The 21,892-nt window shown below is 38.3% G+C and overlaps 1 protein-coding gene across 1 annotated transcript; it reads right to left on the minus strand.

Moving 5' to 3' along the window:
• Positions 1-2,071: 2,071 nt before the first annotated feature.
• Positions 2,072-18,933, minus strand: LOC114477885 (hepcidin-like). The gene is made up of 4 exons (XM_028470554.1): positions 18,847-18,933; positions 18,688-18,765; positions 2,429-2,506; positions 2,072-2,161 (listed from the first exon to the last, which is right to left on the minus strand). The coding sequence occupies exons 1-4, from the start codon at positions 18,931-18,933 to the stop codon at positions 2,072-2,074; spliced, it is 333 nt and encodes a 110-aa protein (XP_028326355.1).
• Between the last annotated feature and the right edge of the window lie 2,959 nt (positions 18,934-21,892).

Here is a 21,892-nt window from a genome sequence, read left to right on the forward strand (position 1 = left end):
AGGCTCAAATGAGGGAAACTGAGTATCCCATTCCTAAACGCGAGGTATGTTCTTCTCTGAGTATGTTACCATGGCAACATTGTCCATCAACTAAACCTGGTCACTGGCAGGTTTTATCGAAGAAACCCAGGGTTTCTACCTAGCTCCGCCCACCTGAACACCGCTTCTGAACACTTTAATGAACCTTAACACTTTTCTCTGAAACACATTAGTAACATCACACACCACAGACGTGTTCACATCATTATTGTTGTGTTGGTTTATGTTTTTTTTTTTTTTTTAATTAATCAAACGGTAGTTTTCTTTATTACATTGTCGATACAGAGCATTAAGTGAAAGACACTGAGAGGTTGATCTGCATTTAAATGAATCCACTTTTAAGGCTCGATTGTTGTTTTATATTGTTATACAGTTAAATCTGTAAATCACAGATGTTTGATGGTATGATGGCGCTGTGAATTGTGACGTTGGATTTGGAAGCGATGGGTCGGCGCGGGTTCGCGTCCCGCTTCAGTGTTTTTTTATGACATTTGTTTTGCCCCTTATTTAGATGAGAAATGAGATAACAACGATGGGGAGGAAGAAGAGATAAAAAAAGGCATAAACCAAACTAGGCCCTTGTAGAGACACTATTACATTAAAAATCTATATAATCTATATAATTGACTCCTCAGACACATTTTATTCATATTATTCCCCGCTCGTCACATCACTGAAGCAATAAAGTGATGAAGCGACCGAAAAGTGTGACTAATAACAGGTGATTTAAGCCACTATTGTCACTGAAGACTGAACGCATCTTTAGAACAGGCTCATATTCCTCAAACACCGGCTTATTTCACCCATTTGGGTGAATAAATCACTCTATTCCGTTTGGTTGTCATGGCAGCTCGAGTAAATCTCTGATCCATTGATGATGGCTTGTTATCGCGCGCGTGCACGTGAGTAACCCAAGGTTTACATACTCAGGGTTGATTGACCCACTTCATACCAGCTGTAATGGAATCCGATACCCAGAGATTCCCATCGCTGGGTATGTTGACCCAGAGTTTATGGATTGACTCAGAGTTTGTTAACCCGCCTTTATGGAATACCCCTCAGGTCAGGTATTGTATTTCGTCTCACTTTCAATTTGTATAATTCAGTGACGTGCCTTGAGCACTAGGGTTTGGTAGGCAGGGCGTTCCAAATCGAGACCACCAATGTCAACACCAATGACAATTTCATATGTTTCTGCTGGCAAGTGTTAATTCAATTCAATTCAACTTTATTTGTGTTGCGCAATTTACAACAAAGTCATCTTAATGCTCTTATCAAAATATAAAATTCATAAAAAGAAAGAAAAAATCCTTCCTTCCCCAATCCTTCCTTTCACTGTAGAAAATAAGAACCATTTTCTGACCTTACCTTTACTGAAGGTCTGGTAGCTCAGGTGTTGGTCTCCCATCTTTTAAAATCTGTCGTTTTTCCTCAAAAAAAAGTTAATTTATCATCTCTAGCGCTGTCATCCTGCCTGTAGTGTTATCCCGCCCAATTGCTAGAGAACGTAGCAGCAGCGGTCACGTGATATCAATTCACTAATGCACTGTGAACGTACGTATAGCATTTAGCATAGCACGGTTACGTCCAACGGCAGCGTAGAGAGCTGCCTTTTTACATAAATGGTTTTCATCTTGGGGGACTGACTGCGCATGCGCAAAAACATAAAAACATGCTATGGGAACAGAGGCAGAGCAGCAACGTGCCGTTGAGAAGGGGTGTGGCCTCCTCCTGCCATACAGCGGCCAGGAAATAGCGATGTTTAGAGATTTGGGCTATGAAAATCACAAAATGCTGACACTTTCAAACTTATAGGTATTGTATAGGAAATTGAAAAATAAATAATTTATGATTATATTATAATTAAAACAAATAATCAAATTTAAACACTATTACAAACACATACTATTTCTAGTAATTAGGAAAAAAGACGGCATCAGAGATAATCATGCGTTTAATTTCTTTATTAGTCAGTCTAACAAAACCAGTGAGCTCACATTTCTGCTCCTGTGTTTTATGGAGGGAAAGTCTTTCAGGGATAGCAGCAGTGGTCACAGACTCCGTTCTTGCAGCATATTTTGCGACACACCAGTTCACGCTTCTGTCTGTTGTTAGAGAGTGTCTGTTTAAAAGATGAAACACATCATCATCATGACTTATTCCGCATTGGTTCCATTTAGTACAGTGGAGTCCAAACTGGATCCTATGGCCTCTGATTCCAAGGAGAAGCTGTTACTACGCTGTTTGCACAGCTTCAGATCAGAGTCAGGTGTGTTGGAGCAGAGACATATGTAAAACCTGCAGAACTGTGGCCCTCCAGGATCATGTTTGGACACCTCTGGTTTGCTACATCAGTGCATTTTCAGCTCCCTCACTCTGTGGCTCTTACCTTCATGGAGTCCATCACAGTCTCATCCATGGCAGCATCTGGAATCTCTAAAAAGATGGTCTCCTCCAGTTCTTCACCCTGTAAACCAGATGGAAGATTGACCACATTAGCACAACAAATCCTGACTTGGCTGTAAGAGAATTCAGCTGGAGATGTGACCTGAAGGACTGGGACAGCAGAGCTCTGCTGGCTGCACATCACTGTGAGCACGATGGCCACTGCAACAAACACACTCAAAGTCTTCATCTCTACACTCAGCAGATCCACAAGATAACTGCAGAGCGTGCAGATATTTGTACCCATTGGACCTCTGTTGCCTTATCACTGCATTTTCCACATAGAAGAAAACACTTGTTGAGTAAATATAATGAGACTTGTTGACATGCACTACATCTCACTGCTGTCCTTTGGGAGCGTTTCTATTGATCTGACCAATATGAACTGAACTGGCTGTTGCCTGTTCCAATGTCGGCTGATCAAAGAGAAGTCACAAAGGTTACAGTTGTCCTCTGCCTCCATGAATTCTCTGTGATGCTTTTCATGCATTTATCTGAGGAATGCCATCTTCAGCCATCTCCAACTTCTTCATCTGACCAAAAAGCACCCTTTTACTCCACCATTGCAAATGGTACTAACGTTATTACATTTTGCATGCAGGTCAGCTTTGCTCGCATTCTGGTCCACCTCTTCCAAATAGACCATCGAGCCCAAGCGAGGTATTGCCCTCCCTGCAGTGCAGTTAACACTTACACAAGCAAGACAATGGCCCCCTGTGGTGTCACACATACCTGGGTTGGAACGGTCCGAGCTGCCAGTGTGAGTGTCCCTAACTGACCACTCCTATCTCTTTGGTGAGTTAGCTGTGATGTCATTATGTTGGTGAATTCATGGCACAGTAATGCAAATTCATGAAATAACTGTACATTATTTAGGATGATCTAATCTATTTTAGCCTTTGTTCTGTACATGGACATGAGGGTTTACTTGTGTTACAGAGCTCATTGCAATCACATGGTGGACAATGGCATTGACAGGACACGAGTTTGGTGTAAGGCCGACAAAAAGACAGAAACAAAACAAATTCCCTTTCACTCCAAAATGTAATTTCTGAAATTGATGTAACCTAACATAACCAATCAAATGGAGTGAAGGTGAGAGTGTTCTTTAAAAATATTTTAAACAGTGATGGAAACACTTGATAATTATGGTATTTAGTAATTTAAAATTCATGGTACCTGTATTTAGAAAGATTGTCATAGAGGGTTTGTTTCTGTAATACTTCGATTTTGTTTTTCACACATTTCTTTCTTTTTTTTCATGATTTTGCAGTCTGGATGCGGAGTGATAGCTGTCACTCTGCTCTGACCGGCAGCCGCTCAGGCAACTGAAATCACAGCCGCCTCTGTGAGCTCTTTGACAGGGACGAGCTGACAGAAGCAGCCGATGCTCAGGGCGGTAACTAAATGGTGAGTCTATAAAACACCAGAAAACTCTCCATTAACACAAGATTAAGACGCTTGTCAGCTTTTGAACATGTTCAACTTCAGAGTGTGCAGATATTTATACCCATTGAACCTCTGTTGCCTCATCACTGGGTTTTCAACATTGAAGAACGCACTTGTTGAGTAATTGTAATGAGACTCGTCACTAAAAGTGGCATCTTGTTGATAATGACTCACTCTCACTTCTGTCCTTTTGGAGACTTTCTATTGATCTGATCATATGAATTAACACTTGTACCCCCTCATCTCAGCATATCACCAGTGGTAGATAGAGTAAACAACAAAGGTACTCAAGTAAAAGTACTGTTATGTCATAATACAATTACTCAATTAGAAATAAAAGTACTCATGGAAATAAGCACTTGTGTTAAAGTAAAAAAGTACCTTGTAAAACAGCTACTTAAGTCATGAGTAACTTCAGATGCAATTTATTTCTTCAAAAACAAAGTATGACTCCCTGAATGAGAGGTTTGGATATATTCATAATGATGCTTACATCACCTTTTTAAACAGGCCTTTCCTACATAACACGCTACTCTCTGTTTCCTTTCATTCTCTTTTGATTGTTTATATCAATGCATGTTTTTCATTGTATTCCTTCACATTTTATTAAATTTCATTAAATAAAATGCATTATTATTATTATTATTATTATTATTATATAAACTGAAGATTAGGAATGTGCGATATTTTACTGTTTTATCGTATGATTTATCGTCAAAAACATTCTCACCGGTAAGAATGTCATCCCACGATAAAACTAATAATATAATATATAATAATATAATTAATAATTTAACTTCCCACGTCGGAAATGAGCAATGGCCATGGGCCATTTGTCCCTCAATTAAGCCAAAAATGCCCCCAAATAACCGTGTTCCACGGACCAAAACTGCCCCTGTTTGTTGTCAACAACTTATGATTCTCTGGAGCGGAATTCTGTTTACAGAAGCTCTGCACGGTGTGCACTGCCACCGCCCCCGCACGCACCGTCATCTGTCTGTGTGTGAGGTGATCGTCTAAAGCTAACTATGTTAAGCTAACACACCGACACACTGACTGGGCTAAGAGCTAATGCTAATCACTCCATATAAGGAATAGACCAAGTAAAAGAACACGTCTTACTGTCATAAAGCCACAGAGAGCCATCGATTTGTTTATGGTCAGATTTAACACTTTACTATGGAAAGATAAAAGCTATACATGTCACACGTTGTGTGAAATAAATGTTAGCATAAATAATAATGTCACTACTCATTTGTTCCAACTTGAGAAAAGCAATAATTTCTAATTAATAACAGACAAAGCTGTTAAACTAATGTAACTATTGAGATTATTACACCAAAATATACTGAATGATTAAATCATCAGCTTGATCTGGTTTAATTATAGGAAATCAGAGAGTTATTTATCAATCATAACTTTATGTAACTCATTATCAAATATGAAATAAACAAGATTCATCAGCAGTAAAAACACTATTGGAGTTATTTGTGCTTTTCATGTGCTTTTAAATAATAATAATAATAATAAAAAATAATAATTTTATTACAAGTGAGGAAATAAATGAATTACATACAATAACACGAATATTAATCCACATGCACAAATAAATTCTATGAAATATCAGCTCATGAACTAATTGAGTCAGCAGTTATTGTAGCCTTTTTCAATGTGTCTAATGTTGATCTATTAAGATTTATTTGTGTTTGTAAGGAACCTGTTTACACTAAGTTGTGTAATTTTTTTATTTATAGTTTTGATTTATTGTGATTTTTATTGTTATTGAGATCATTTTTTTTGGTCAATATCGCCCATCCCTACTGAAGAGTACACAGCAGTAAACAAAGATCACAAACAAATGATCACAGCCTTTTCTGACATTTCATAGTTGATCCTCTGCAAAGTGTGTGTCAGTGTGTATTTGTTGACATTGGCACAGCAGAAATGTGAAACCAGTGGATCAACAAGCAGGATCATCAGTGGGAAATGTAGTTATTGCAGCATATTTCACGGTAAGAGCTGATTATGTTATCAGAGATTACATAGTTGGTCAAGATTGTATAGTTCTTAGTTGAAATCAATATCAGGGAATAGTACATCAGCTATTAAAAACATGTTTAACTTTAATTACACTGCTGACTCATCATAGCTGCTTTATTCTGCCCAAGATAAAGCAAGAGAGATCAAGATAAATGTAAATAATTTTGACTAACTGTAAAAGTAAATATATATTACTACAAATATTGGAATATCTTTTTACTTTTCTGACACACAATCTTTCAAAACAGGCCCAAAACTGAGCATGTGATAATCATCTGTAAATACTATTTAATGTTAACATATAAAGTGTTCTATGTGTATGTATATTGTCTTTTTGAGACCAGAAATTCCTTCTTGTGATTCACAAAAAAAAACTGACTATCAAATGAACCTTCTTTACTTTATATTCCAATGGGTAGCACTGGAACTATTGAACTGGACATGCTGGGAGACACACTCAGTCATGTGGTGATCCTCAGAAAAATGGGTATACTCATTTTTTTGCCCTTTTTTACATAAACCAAAAAACATAAGGCAATCATGGTGTTTCACTTATATTTTTGAATATTTATTAATGTATTAATTAAAAACTTTAAACCTGAACTTTACAATGTATCCTAGTTCATATTTCACCTCGAATAAAAAATCACAGTATAACCAGTCAGATAAACTCACAAGTGCACTGTCTTAAATGTAATTAATTGATATATATATATATATTTGATTGACAGAGTCCGAACAGGAAGTCAAAGCCTAATTTCTGGGCAATCATGGCGTTCGTTTCCATTTGTATAGGGTTCTATCGGACAAAATCAGGACTTATATACATTGATGTATATGAATGACCACTGGCAGTAGACCATAGTAAAAGACTAGTTAGGTAGTTTTCCGCATTTCAAAAGAATCGTACATAAACAGATTTCTCAGAAACTCCGGATATCAGCTTTGATGTCGAACCTTAAATGTGTATTCCTTTAAAATGACATCTCCCCCTTCACATTTGTCACAGGTTTGTACCCATGGAGCTTTACTTCAGACGTCAGTAGGTGTTTTAATGCAGATCAACCTTACAGTGTCTTTGCCTAGATGATCTGCATCCACGATGTTATATAGAAAACGACCGTTTGCTAAAAAAAAACCCCATAAAGTGGCACAACATTTGTAATGACGTGAGCACGTCTGTGGTGTGTGATGTTACTAGTGCGTGTCAGAGAAGAGTGTCAAGGTAAATAACGCCGTTTAAAATAACGGCGTTTTGTAACGGCGTTTGTTTTTCAGTAACGGGGTAATCTAACTAATTACTTTTTACGCCGTTACAACGCCGTTATCGTTACTGAACATTAAATGCGGTGCGTTACATGTATTGATTGAATAAACTGTTATCCGAAAGCATCCCCGGCTTCTGACTCAGCTGTAGTGAGGAGGTGGGTTAAAAACAAGGTGAGCGATTATGATTGGCTTAGGCGGTGTCATGTTTCATGGTAGCCAATCAGAGCCAGTGTTTTTACACATGTGCCAGCAAGAGGAGGCGGGTTAAAAACAAGGTGAGTGATTATGATTGGCTAAGGCGACGTGCCAGCACACACACACACACACACACACACAGGTTGGATGAAGTAGCAGAGATGGCGAGCGTGGAGCAGTCTGATGAAAAGTTGCCATTTTTAAGGTGACGATACAAATACTACTTTAAATTAATTGTGGTCAAAGGCAAGAACGTACATGTGAAGTGTACATTATATCCAGGAGAGAAGACTTTGTTGACATCCATTGTAAGCAACTCAAATTTAATGAAGCATCTCACAACGACACACACATCTAAAAAATCTGAATTATTTGACATGGAGCAACTTTTTTTTTTTTTTAAATAGTAACGCAAATAGTTACTTTCCCTGGTAATGAGTTACTTTTATTATAGAGTAATTTAGTTACTATCGCAGTTACTTTTTTGAACAAGTAGTGAGTAACTATAACTAATTACTTTTTTAAAGTAACGTTCCCAACACTGTCCTTGAGAAGCGGTGTTCATGTGGGTGGAGCCAGGTAGAAACCCAGAGTTTCACAAAACCTGCCAGCTAGCAGGTTCAATTCGTGGAGAATGTTACCATGGTGACATACTCAGAACATACCTTGCCTTCAGGAATGGAATACTCAGAGTTTCCCTCATTTGAGCCCGAAAATTCTCAGATTTTGAACATAACTTTCTGTAATACCCCCCAGAAGTTGTACCGTGAGGTGTGTGTCAATTTTCACTTGTTCGTATTTTTGTTCCATTTTCAACTTCCAATATCTCAGGAACTACATCACATAGGAAACTGAAATTTGGTATTTACGTATTTTTTCAGATTTCAAGAGACTGTCACCCAGGGACCAATGCATATATGTGACTAATCGTTAGTGATTTGAACAGTTTATGTACGTAGCTCAACGCTGATAAAATTGAGGCTCCCTGGAATTTAAAGTAATGTTGTTTACTGAAGGCACAAACATGTTCGAGCCCAAAATTTCCAATTTTGAGGAGCTGGCATGTCCACCAGATAGGATGTATAGAAGATATTTTTTGTATATTCTGGGAGAGTAGGTGGAGCTGTGTCACTATACCAATTTTCTTTTTCCTATGTGGTGTAATTTTTGAGATATTGGAAGCTGAAAATGAAAGAAAAAGAAGGATACACATAAATTGACACATACCCCCCTCACTAAATTGTACATATGTCAAAAAAATATTATCTGAACAAAATATTTACATGCTGTGTTTTGGTGTGTGTGTTTCTCTGCCTTTGCTTCCCTCTCTACTCAGGTACACCTGCCTACACCAAGTGCCACTAACGAGGAGGAGGAAGTCAACGCAGTATAAAATCTGAGAGGAACCAAAGAAGGAGCTCTCGGTACAGTCCAGGAGGGCTCGAGGGAAGATGTCGTCATGAGGAAGTGATTGAGGGAGCAAGAATGGAAGTTTGTGGCATGGAAAATGAGGTTCAGAAAGAAATGGACAAAAGAGTTTGAAGCGTTTTGTCTGTCGGGGGAAAAGGACAGTGAACTAGGACAGGAAAGCCAGGGTAAAAGAGGTGATGAGCTTAAAGTGTTTTTCAAGCTGATATAGGAGGGTAGTTTCACTGACTGTAGCCCGGTTTTGTTGACAAAATTGATGAAGCAATAAGAAAAGTGAAAATTGTGGTTCTCTGCTAGTCGTGTTTAAGGATCGAGATCAGTTTGAGAAAGTGAGAAAGGTGGAAAAGACTGGAGAAAAGTTGGAAGAAGCTAAAGTGTGGACTTGAGATTTCCATAAAGGGGTGGAGTATGGTATCCCAACAAGTGTCTCAGAGGAGGTGCTAAGGGATAAAATGTTGGTAGCCCCGGTAATGGAGGTCAGATGTTTGAAAAATATGCGTTTTGGAGAGAGGTGTGACTGTTTGTTAGTGCTGGTGACATTTAAAAGGAGATACTATGTCTTCTAAATATTCATGGGGTATCTATATTATGATGTGAGGCCTCATGTTCCCCCTCGCCTCAGGTGCTTTAAATGCCAAAGGTTCGGACACGTTGCACCAGTGTGTCAGGGAAAGCAGCGGTGTGGGAGATGTGCTGAAGATCATGAATGTGGGATGTGTGAAGAAGGCGTACAACTAAAGTGTGCTAACTGTGTTGGGGAGCATAGCACAGCATTACGTGGATGTGAAGAAAGTAAGAAAGCTGTAAAAATACAAAAAGAAAAACAGACCGAGGATTTAAACTACGCTGAAGCCGTGAAAGGGGTGCCAAGGCACTGTGCAGAAAGTTCATGGCTGGATGTAATCAGTAAAGTTAATGTTTGTGAAGGACAATCAGAATAAATGACCTATGCCTATTGGAGCTCTGTTGCCTCATCACTGGGTTTTCCAAATTGAAGAAAGCACTGGATACTAAAAATGGCTTCTTGTTGACATTGATTCACTCACTCCTGTCCTTTTGGAGCCTTTTTATTGATCTGACCCAAATGAAGTTAAGAGTACACAACACAAATAAAGTATGTCCAAAATGTTGCATGCAGAGAGAACAACAGTTATTACGGTGTTCGAGTAAGACCACAAAGTCATTTTTGTGGGATGGTGGTTGTGCGTTCACATGCTGTGCTTTGTGCAGTTAGTGTAGTTCAGGGTTGTGTAGGTTTGTGTGTCTGAAACAGTGTGCACTGACTTGGGTGTGTGCATTTGTGTGCTCACCAAATATTTAAGCGACTTCATTCACCAATTTACCATTATTAATGCACACTTGAAATGAGTTTTTCCTTATTTTTACTATGAATTATTAGTTGAATCATCCTAAATGTGTTTAGTATTTAGCTGTAAAATGTTAGAGGGCTGCTCAGCTTTGTTTGCCATATTACGTGGGGAGTGAGTTTCAACAAAAATTCTCAACCAATGAAAGAGTCAATTTCCATCTCAGCATTCTACAAACCAATAGGTTTCTTGTAAAAAATCATCTATAATTGTATTATGTACATAAACAAGTAAACCACATTTAATGGCAAATGTATTTACATTTTATTTGAAAAAGTCCAACCAACACTTAACAGGATGTTAACCTTTACTGCTCTCATATTCAGTACCCAATACATTTACAATAAAAGTCAATTTCAGGTTTACCTGACTCTTCTGCTTTGTTTTTTCAACATAAAAACAATACAGTATTGATAAAAAAAAATGATGTGCAACAAGATCTGTTCAGGTTAAATGAGCAGTCAGCCTCAGAATAGACTTTAAAGTTCTGCTGCTGGTGTATAAATCTATGAATGGATTTGGTCCAGAATACATCAGTGACATGTTAGTCAGGTATAAACCCAGCAGGTCTCTCAGATCTCTGGACACAGGTCAGATAGTGGAGCCCAGAGCTCATAGTAAACGTGGTGATGCTGCTTTTAGTTGTTATGCTGCAAAGGAGTGGAACAAACTGCCACCAGAGATGAAGTCAGCATCTAATGTGATTTTTTTTCTTTTTAAATCCAAGTTAAAGGCACTCTTTTTCTCTTCTGTCTAGACTGAGAGGAAGATTTTGAATTATGTTATTGTTGATTTAATGTAATTACTGCTGATGTTAATGTTACTGATTTTTAAACTGTTAAATGTTTACTGTTGCACATTTTAGTCATGTAAAGCACAGTGGATTGCCTTGTGTATGAAATGCATTATACAAATACATTTTCCTTGCAGTGGCTCAACCTGCTACTTTTCATTTTTAACATGATAGTGAAGGCTGATTTTCTGCAGAGCTAATGCTAACGCTACATATGCTGCTGCTGCATTGAATGGTGTCAGAAGCGCTTTTCCGCCATGCAGTTTTTTTGTCTGCTAGCGTATGACGTCAGACAGCTGACAGTCAGTCGTTACGTCTTTATTATTAAAAGCGCTTTTAAAACACATCCATATAAAGTCTGCAATGCTTAAATCCAATTTGTCATGTCATCTGGAAGGCCAACTTGCCGAGCACAGATTGATGTAGTTTGATTGTAAGAATATAAATCAATTCATACTGCGTCATCGACATGACGTGGAGGTTGACAACAAGAGTTCTGTGTTGCCCTGTAACTTTACGTGTGTGTGTGTGTGTTAGTAGTTTCAGACAAGCATTAATAAGTTAATAATTTTAAGCATCTTTAAATGCTATTTATTTTGGGATTATTACTTACCTATCTATGCGTGTATTGTTGGACACAGAACGTGTGCTTTATTCTTCAATCTAAACATATGCAACATGCAAACAAAGTGTATCAGTCTCTCGAATGGAGCTGTAGGCTTTAAACATAACGTCATGTCTGCTCCTCTGGCAGCCTCCACAGCATCGGTCATTGTTTGCACTTAATGAAACACACACACACACACACACTCTGTAGGTACAGAGATGAGCCAGAGTCGTGATAATAACATAAAACACACTGTTTGTCCATGAGTGGACTCTGGCGGTGCTTCACGTGTGGTGCAGCCATGAAAGGACAATAAAACATTGGCGCTTTTTGCTTGTCTCGGTTCTTTCTTCGACTCAATCCATTGTAGAAACCACCAGAGGTGAGAACTGATATATGTATCCTACTTAAGTAGATGTACTGTTACTTGATTGAAATTGTACTCAAGTAAAAGATGCATAAAAGAAACTCAAGTACAAGTAAATAGTAGGTCAATTAAATAGTACTCAAAGTAAAAGTTACTTTCACCACCCACCTTTATTATTTGTAATAAATCTTGCCACGGTTCCCTTGCATACAGTAAACATCTCATGTAGAAACATAAAAAGGAAGAGACCAAATTTTGCAATTGGAGCTTCATTTATTTTCCACAAAGGCATCTGTATAAAATAAAAGGTTTGTCAAAATGTACAATTCTTTTTTAAATAAAATAACACCAATACATTCAAATCAAAATTAAATTAAATTAAAAAAAATGACCAGGCTCTAAGTATAGCTACATTTATGAACCTTTAAACAGTGCCATGCTAAATGTGCCATGTGAGGTTAGAAATGTCAGAAATGGCATGACTAAGAACATATAGATTATGTTCAATGTGCCTTCATACACTGCTGACCTGAGACCATGAAACGGAAATCGTAAGATTCACAAAAATGTATAGTTCACTCAGGAATGGTTGGGTGTAGAAATGTAATGAATGAATGACTTATTTCTTTTAAAACATACAGATATAATTAATGATTCAGAAATGAACTGAAAAACGTACATGTACCTATAAAAGCAACTTAACTACAGTAACGCGAGTACTTGTAATCCATTACTTTCACCTCTGGAAACAATTCTTGGAACACTCTCCAAAAAGTTAGAACATGGTGATATCGACTGGAAAAGGCAATGAACGGAGTGAGGTTTGGAGCGGACCAATCACAGCCCTTATGATCCAAGTCACTTCGACACTCAGTCTAAGAGCTATTGACAGGTATATCTGCCGAAATTGAGAATAAAAGTGTTTTGTAAAGATAAATAATAAACCTGACCTGTGGATAGTCCGCTGCGTTGCTGTATTTGTTTTACTTTTTATTTTTCTATTCAAATGAAGTAGTACTTTTTTCCCCCAATATGCTGGAATAAGCAAAAAATATAAGTTAATAAAAGAAATAGTAATTTTATTTTATTAGGCATAATGTGTGGAAAATAAATTTAAATGTTTAACCATTTTGTTCAAGTCAGAAAATGTTGCATTTAATTTCATTTTTGTTTGCTGCAATGTGCATAGGTGTTAAAAGAATGAAATAAAACAAGATTCAAAAAGAGACTGTTTAATTTCATTCAATTTTAAATGTGGAACATGCCAAAATAATAGTATTAGGCTGAAAGGCCTACTGATTAATACAGGTACATCTAAAAAAAATTAGGATATCATGAAAAAGTTTAATATTTTTGGTTACTCTTTTCAGAAAGTCAAACCCATATATGATATAGGCTCATGACACATAGAGTGAAATATTTAAAGCCTTTATTTCTTGAAACTTTGATGATTATGACTTACAGATAACGAAAAGCCCAAAATTCAGTGTCTCAGAAAATGAGAATATTGTGAAAAAGTTTTAGAAAGTCATAGTGTCACGCCCTAATCAGCTAATTAACTCAAAACACCTGCAAAGGTTTCCTGAGCCTTTAAATGGTCTCTCAGTCTGGGTCAGTAGGCTCCACATTCATGGGGAAGACTGTGACTTGACAGATGTCCAGAAGACAGTCATTGACAGGTGGATAAGCCACAAAAGGTCATTGCTAATGAAGCTGGTTGTTCACAGAGTGCTGTATGCAAGCATATTCATAGAAAGTTGAATGGAAGGAAAAGGTGCAGCAGCATAAGGGATGGCTGCAGCCTTGAGAAGATTGTCAAGTGAAATGCATTCAAGAATTTGGGGGAGCTTCACAAGGAGTGGACTGAGGCTGGAGTCAGCGCATCAAGAGCCACTACGCACTGACGAATCCTAGACATGGGATACAAATGTCGCAATCCACGTGTCAAGCCACTCCTGAACAAGAGACAATGTCAGAAGCGTCTTATCTGGGCTGTGGAGGAAAAAGAACTGGACTGTTGCTCAGTCGTCCAAAGTCCTTTAAAGTAAATTTTGCATATCATTAGGAAATTAAGGTCCCAGAGTCTGGAGGAAGAGTGGAGAGGCTCAGAATTCACATTACTTGAAGTCTAGTGTGAATTTTCCACAGTCTGTGCTGGGTTGGGCTTCCAGATGCTGATGTAATTTTCCAGCAGGACTTGGCACCTGCCCACACTGCCAAAGGTACCAAAAGCTGGTTCAATGACCATGGTGTTGGTGTGCTTGATTGACCAGCAAACTGGCCTGAACTGAACTCTCTAGAGAATGTATGGGGCACTGTCAAGAGGAAGGTGAGAGACACCATACCCAACAATGCAGATGACCTGAAGGCTGTTATCAAAGCAACCTGGACTTCCATTACACCTGAGCAGTGCCACAGGTTGATTGCCTCCATGCCATGCCGCATTGATGCAGTAATTAATGAAAAAGGAGGCCCAACCAAGTATTGTGTGCATGGAAATGAACTTACTTTTCAGAAGCCTTATGTTTTTGTTTAAAATATCAAATGTGTTGTATTGATCTTATGTAATATTAAAATTTTCCGTGACCAAAAATATTAAATTTTTTCATAATATTAAATTTTCTTTTAGATGTTCCTGTATGTTGTGTATTACATTTTTGAAAAGAAACTTCATTATATTAAATAAAGTACCAAGTTACTTTTGAAAAAAAGTAAACTTTAAGTAACTGGAATGTTTTCTTGGAGGAGTAATCACTAATTACTTTCCAAATAACTTGACCAACACTGATACTAACTGACCAGGGGGTATTTCATAAAAAACAGATCAGGGTTATTTCCAGCTTTAACCTGAGAGTCCGTTCAGTGACTGGAACGGCCCTAGTATTATTGGATGTTGGTGTCAACTCTGAATATTAAAAAATTTATCAAATGAAGAAATTTTACTCTGAAATGAAAACTTTCTTTAATTTTTTTTTTTTATTGTTTTGATATTTTATTTTGTTTCAATATTGGATTATTTTATGTTGAAAATACATGTTAGTAATTCACTCCCTCAATTAAAAGGAACTTAAACAGTGAGACTGAAAATTTTCTTCAAGAGTTTATTTGTTCAAACATTTCATTACACCATTTTATGGATCCACTCAATAAGATTAACAATAGTACAGTAGTTGCTCTTTATATCAAACTTAGTCCTCAGTTCTGATAAAATACTGATAGTAGGAGATTTTAATATCCATGTGGACAAAGATAGTGATAGCCTGAGCTCAGACTTTATGTCCCTAATAGACTCAGTTGGCTTTTTTCAAACTATTAATGAAGCTACTCATCGTTTAAATCATACTCTTGATCTTGTTCTAACATATGGCCTTGATATTAATGAACTAAAAGTCTACCCTGAAAATCCTCTGCTATCAGATCACTTTTTAATATCTTTTAACATTATCCTAGAGGATCTCGCACTGTGCAATAAAATAGTTACAAGTAGAAATCTATCCAACAGTGCTGTGGCTAAATTTAAAGAGGCCATTCCTGCTGCCTTAAACTCAGTGCACCATCCAATAAATAACTATGATATTAATTATAACCCCTCTCAACTGGATCTGCTTGTCGATAGCTCTGCTAGTCTACTAAAATCCACCTTGGACTCAATTGCCCCATTGAGGGAAAAAACTATTAAACGTCAGAGGAAAGCTCCGTGGTTTAGCTCTGAAACTCACACACTCAAACAGACAACCCGTAAATTAGAGAGAATGTGGCGCTCCAATAAAACAGAGGAGTCACGAATACTTTGGCAAGAAAGCCATAGTAAATACATGACAGCCTTACGACATAGTCGATCTACATACTACTCCTCACTAATTGAAGAAAATAAAAATAATCCGAGGTACCTTTTCAGCACTGTAGCCAGGCTAACACAAAGTCAGAGCTCTATTGAGCCCATGATTCCTCTAGCCCTCAGCTGTGAGGACTTTATGACATTTTTTAACGATAAAATTCACAAGATTAGAGATAAAATTAGCCACTCCCTGCCTTCACCTGGGCCTGCTGTACCATTAAATGTAAATAGGCCTAACCTAAACTGTTTCACACATATAGGACTTCAGGAACTTAACTCTATTATTTCATCCTCCAAACCATCGACCTGCCTTTCAGATCCGATCCCAACTAAGCTGTTTAAAGAAGTTGTTCCCCTAGTCTGCCCATCTTTGTTGGAGACAATAAATATATCCCTATCAATAGGCTACGTGCCACAGTCCTTTAAAGTAGCTGTAATCAAACCCCTTCTCAAAAAACCTACTCTTGATTCCAGCACTTTAGCAAACTACAGGCCTATATCTAATCTTCCTTTTATTTCAAAGATTCTTGAGAAAGTTGTGGCAGCTCAGCTCTGTGACTTCCTTCAAAACAACAGCCTGTTCGAGGACTTCCAGTCAGGCTTTAGAGCTCAACACAGCACAGAGACTGCTTTAGTTAAAGTAACTAATGATCTACTCTGGGCTTCAGATGAAGGACGACTCTCAGTGCTGGTTTTATTAGATCTTAGTGCAGCTTTTGACACTATAGATCACTATATTCTACTAGAGAGATTAGAGAAATTACTTGGAATCACAGGGACTGCCCTAAACTGGTTTAAGTCCTACCTATCTGATAGGTACCAGTTTGTACACGTGAATAATAAGTCTTCTGTGTACACTAAAGTAAGCTACGGGGTTCCTCAGGGCTCTGTGCTAGGTCCAATCCTCTTCTGTATCTATATGCTCCCCCTTGGTAATGTTATGAGAAAATACTCTGTTAACTTCCACTGCTATGCTGATGATACCCAACTGTATGTATCAATGAAGCCAGGTGAGACAAATCAGCTATCTAAACTTGAGGCCTGTCTAAAGGACATTAGGGCCTGGATGGACCAAAATTTTCTTCTTCTCAACTCAGACAAGACTGAGGTCATTGTACTGGGCCCGCGACACCTTAGAGAAACCTATGCTAGCCTAACTGCCCTAGATGGCATTACTCTGGCACAAAGCACAACTGTTAGAAACCTTGGGGTTCTATTTGATCAGGACTTATCCTTCAACTCTCACATAAAACAAACTTCAAGAACTGCCTTCTTTCATCTCCGTAACATTGCTAAAATCAGATCTATCCTGTCTCAGGGCGACGCCGAAAAACTAGTCCATGCTTTTGTTACCTCTAGACTGGATTATTGTAACTCTCTTTTAGCAGGCTGCCCGAGCAAGTCGCTTAAGACACTTCAGCTGGTTCAAAATGCTGCAGCACGTGTACTGACTAAAACTAGGAGAAGAGATCACATTACTCCTGTATTAGCCTCTCTGCATTGGCTTCCCATAAAATATAGAATAGAATTCAAGATTCTTCTTCTCACTTATAAAGCCCTAAATGGACAGGCACCAGTCTATCTCAAGGAGCTTGTAGTGCCATACAATCCCCCAGAACACTACGCTCTCAAAATGCTGGACTACTCGTTGTTCCATTCATCTCTAAAGTAGTATAGGAGGAAGAGCTTTCAGTTATCAGGCCCCACTTCTCTGGAACCATCTACCAACCACGGTTCGGGGGGCAGACACCCTCTCTACCTTTAAGGTTAGGCTCAAAACATTCCTCTTTGATAAAGCTTTTAGTTAGGAACCAGCTCATAGCTCATAATTAAGATGCAATAGGCATAGACTGCCGGGGGGGGGGGGTCTGGCATGCTCGGTTGGAGAGAGGTTGGAGAGGGCTTTAAGAGAGAGGTCATTTAGGTTAGAGAGGGACCGGAGAGGGTCCCATTCCTCTTTCAAACACTCCCTCTATGTCTGCTTACTCCCTTGTGTGTTTGCTCCTGTACTCCTTCTGGCTTTTGTCTTGCAGGTCCGTGGGATCCTCAGTGTGGAGTTACAGAGACTCAGCGGCTCTGTCTCCACCCTTTTCTCTGCACACACCCAACACAGCATAACGTGGATGGCTGTTCATCATAGGAATGGGATCCACACAAGGTTCCTGCTGCTTAACAGAAGGTTTTCCTTGCCGCCATGATGAATTCATGTTGGGTGTGGGATACATATGTATGTGTATATACGTATATATGCATATGTGTGTATCCATTAAATGAAGAGTCCGTCCTTAAGACTGCTCTACTGTAAAGTGCCTTGAGATACCATTGGTTATGATTTGGCGCTATACAAATAAAGATTGATTGATTGATTGATTGATTGATCTTTATCTTGTCATGTTGTATCAGCACAGATGAAGGATCAGCTATAAAACTATTGTCTCACTGCTTCAAAACAAACTACGCTAATGTTGAATTCAGGTTGCAGACACAAGTCATCACCACATTAGCATTAAATAAATAAATCTCAAGTGTTAAAACAATTCCAACAAAACCAGTGAGCTCAGATTTCTGCTCGTGTGTTTGATGGAGTTAAAGTCTTTCAGAAATCGCAGCAGAATCCACAATGTCCATTTTTGCAGCAGAACTGACACTTGGCTGCACGCTTCTGTCTGTTGTTAGAGAGCGTCTGTGAAAGATAAAACACATCATCATCATTACATATTCTGCATTGGTTCCATTTAGTACAGAGGAGTCCAAACTGGTTCCTATGGTCTCTGATTCCAAGGAGAGGCTGTTACTACGCTATCTGTACAGCTTCAGATCAGAGTCAGGTGTGTTGGAGCAGGCTCTTACCTTCATGGAGTCCATCACTGTCTCATCCATGACAGCATCTGGAATCTCTAAAAAGATGGTCTCCTCCAGCTCTTCACCCTGTAAACCAGATGGAAGATTGTCCACATTAATACAACAAATCCTGACATGGCTGTAAGAGAATTCAGCTGGAGATGTGACCTGAAGGACTGGGACAGCAGAGCTCTGCTGGCTGCACATCACTGTGAGCACGATGGCCACTGCAACAAACACACTCAAAGTCTTCATCTCTACACTCTCAGCAGATCCACAAGATGTCAGATTTCTGTTAGGGACGCTTGTCAGCTTTTGAACATGTTCAGCTGCAGAGTGTGGAGATATTTATACCCATTGGACCTCTGTTGCCTCTGACTTTTTTTACTCTGACTAAACATTCAATAGAAACCAATGCCGACACCAACAGGATGCAACGTCATCTGCTACTGAGCAGTCAGTGAAAGATAAAGAAAAAAGTATAGAGAACAACTAAAGCATGAGTTATCACACACTGATTGATATGAGTTTGATGAGTTTTCAAGCACCTGTCAGCGTTTTAAAAAGTGCAGTAAATCACAATTAAATAAGGTGTAATTTATGAGAATTGTGAGTGTTTTGATAAATAGTTTGTTAAACTCAGCACTAAACATTTAATTCAAATATACAGAGGGAGCAATGTTGCTGTGTGATGTGACGCACTGCTGAATCCATCCACTGCAGCCACTTCCTCTGAGTGCACTGCTCACCTCCCAATAGAGCGATGTTCCCAGTTCCAGTATATGAAGAGCTTTCTGATTATGAATCGCTGTATCATAAATGAATAGATAATCCGTGCAGTAATTGAGAGGCAATTGATTGTTAAAAACACAGACCGTGATCATCTCATTAAAAAGTACAGTACACATTAAACACGTAATAAGACAATGATTCTATCGTCATTGGTATCGATTTGAAATCCTTTTTAAGCATTTATTATTATAATCTGTTTAATTTCCTTTTAAATTACAGCATTAAAGCCATAGAAGGTGAGAAAATGTATTAAACTATTTTTTTTCACTTCTTTTTCCTCTTGTAGATCTTTGTTGACTATTTTAAAGCACCACTAAAAGACATCTTGCAAAGACGATGACATGGTTTCATATGGGTGCATCTGCAGCGGGTAAACCAAGTATGTTGCTTATACCTTGTTCTGGAGCAAGTTTGCACCGCCATAATGTTACTATGGCAACTAAGGTGTTTTCTCTTTGATAAAACAGCGGTTCCAGTTTGATCCCAGTTTAACTGAGCCTGGTTACCCGGAGAGCACCCAAGAAAGCATGCAAACTCATGCAAACTCCACACAGAAACGACCCAAGTGTTCACCCCAGGACTTGAACCCAGGACTTTATTGCTGTGAGGGAGACGTGCTAACATATAATAGTGGCACACTCTGGCCTATGCTACCTGTTGCAAATCTCCTGTTCTGAGAGAGAGTTTACAAAGAAACTATAACTTGCAAGAGGAGATAATAGCAAAAAGTAAAAAAAAAACAAAAAATGAGTTTACCCATTTTTCTGAGGATCACTACACCACTGAGTGTGTCTCCCAGCATGTCCAGTTCAATAGATCCAATGCTACCCATTTGAATATCAGGTAAAAAAGGTCAATTTAATCAACAGTTTTCTTTGTGATTCCCAAGAAGGGAAGAACAGTACAATCTTGACCAACAATGTATTCTTTGATAACATAATCACCTCTAACCGTAAACTATGCTGCAATGACTCCATTTCCCACAGATGATCCTGCTTGCTTATCTACTGGTTTCACATTTCTGCTGTGCCAATGTCAACAAATACAAACTAGCACACTTTATTCACTACTTTGTACTCGTCCTTTCATATGGAACAGATCAATAGAAAGGCTCCAAAATGACAGCAGCAAGATGCCACCTTTGGTGAGTAGTCTCTTACAACAAGTGCTTTCTTCAGTGTAGAAAACCCAGTGATGAGGCAACAGAGGTCCAATGGGTATAAATATCTCCACACTCTGCAGTTGAACATTATCAAAAGCTGACAAGCGTCCCTAACAGAAATCTGACATCTTGTGGATCTGCTGAGAGTGTAGAGATGAAGACTTTGAGTGTGTTTGTTGCAGTGGCCATCGTGCTCACAGTGATGTGCAGCCAGCAGAGCTCTGCTGTCCCAGTCCTTCAGGTCACATCTCCAGCTGAATTCTCTTACAGCCATGTCAGGATTTGTTGTATTAATGTGGACAATCTTCCATCTGGTTTACAGGGTGAAGAGCTGGAGGAGACCATCTTTTTAGAGATTCCAGATGTTGTCATGGATGAGACAGTGATGGACTCCATGAAGGTAAGAACCTGCGCCAACACACCTGACTCTGATCTGAAGCTGTACAGATATAGTGTAGTAACAGCCTCTCCTTGGAATCAGAGGCCATAGGAACCAGTTTGGACTCCTTTGTACTAAATGGAACCAATGCAGAATACATAATGATGATGATGTGTTTTATCTTTCACAGACGCTCTCTAACAACAGACAGAAGCGTGCAGCCAAGTGTCAGTTCTGCTGCAAAAATGGACATTGTGGATTCTGCTGCGATTTCTGAAAGACTTTAACTCCATCAAACACACGAGCAGAAATCTGAGCTCACTGGTTTTGTTGGAATTGTTTTAACACTTGAGATTTATTTATTTAATGCTAATGTGGTGATTGGTTGTGACAGCAACCGGAAATCAACATCCACACAAAATGGGTTATGAAATGTTCAAAACAATAAAGTCTTGAAGAAAAAATAAAGTCTCACTGTTTAAGTTCCTTGTGAATGAATGAGTGAATTACTAACATGTATTTTCAACATATAATAATCCAACAATGAATCAAGAACATTTTTTCAAAGCGATTCAAAAAAAATAATTATCAATTTCAGAGTAACATGAAATCAAAGCTTTTTAAATGCATCACCTTGTCATTAATCAGAAAATACCTTCATTTGAAAACTTGTTTAATATTGACACCAACATTCAATGATAATACGGCTGGGATTACTGTTAATAATGTTTTATTTTGTTTGTAAATATTTTCCCAATAATTTAAAAGAAACATTCTAAAGCAATAACTACTGTGTAGACAATGTTGGTCTTTCAATTGTCTGTAGAATGCTAAAGTGGAAATTGTACTATTAGATAATAATACTATTTAAGATGATATAA

This window comes from Gouania willdenowi, chromosome 16 (genome assembly GCF_900634775.1).
Source record: "Gouania willdenowi chromosome 16, fGouWil2.1, whole genome shotgun sequence".
NCBI classification, from domain to species: Eukaryota; Metazoa; Chordata; class Actinopteri; order Blenniiformes; family Gobiesocidae; genus Gouania; species Gouania willdenowi.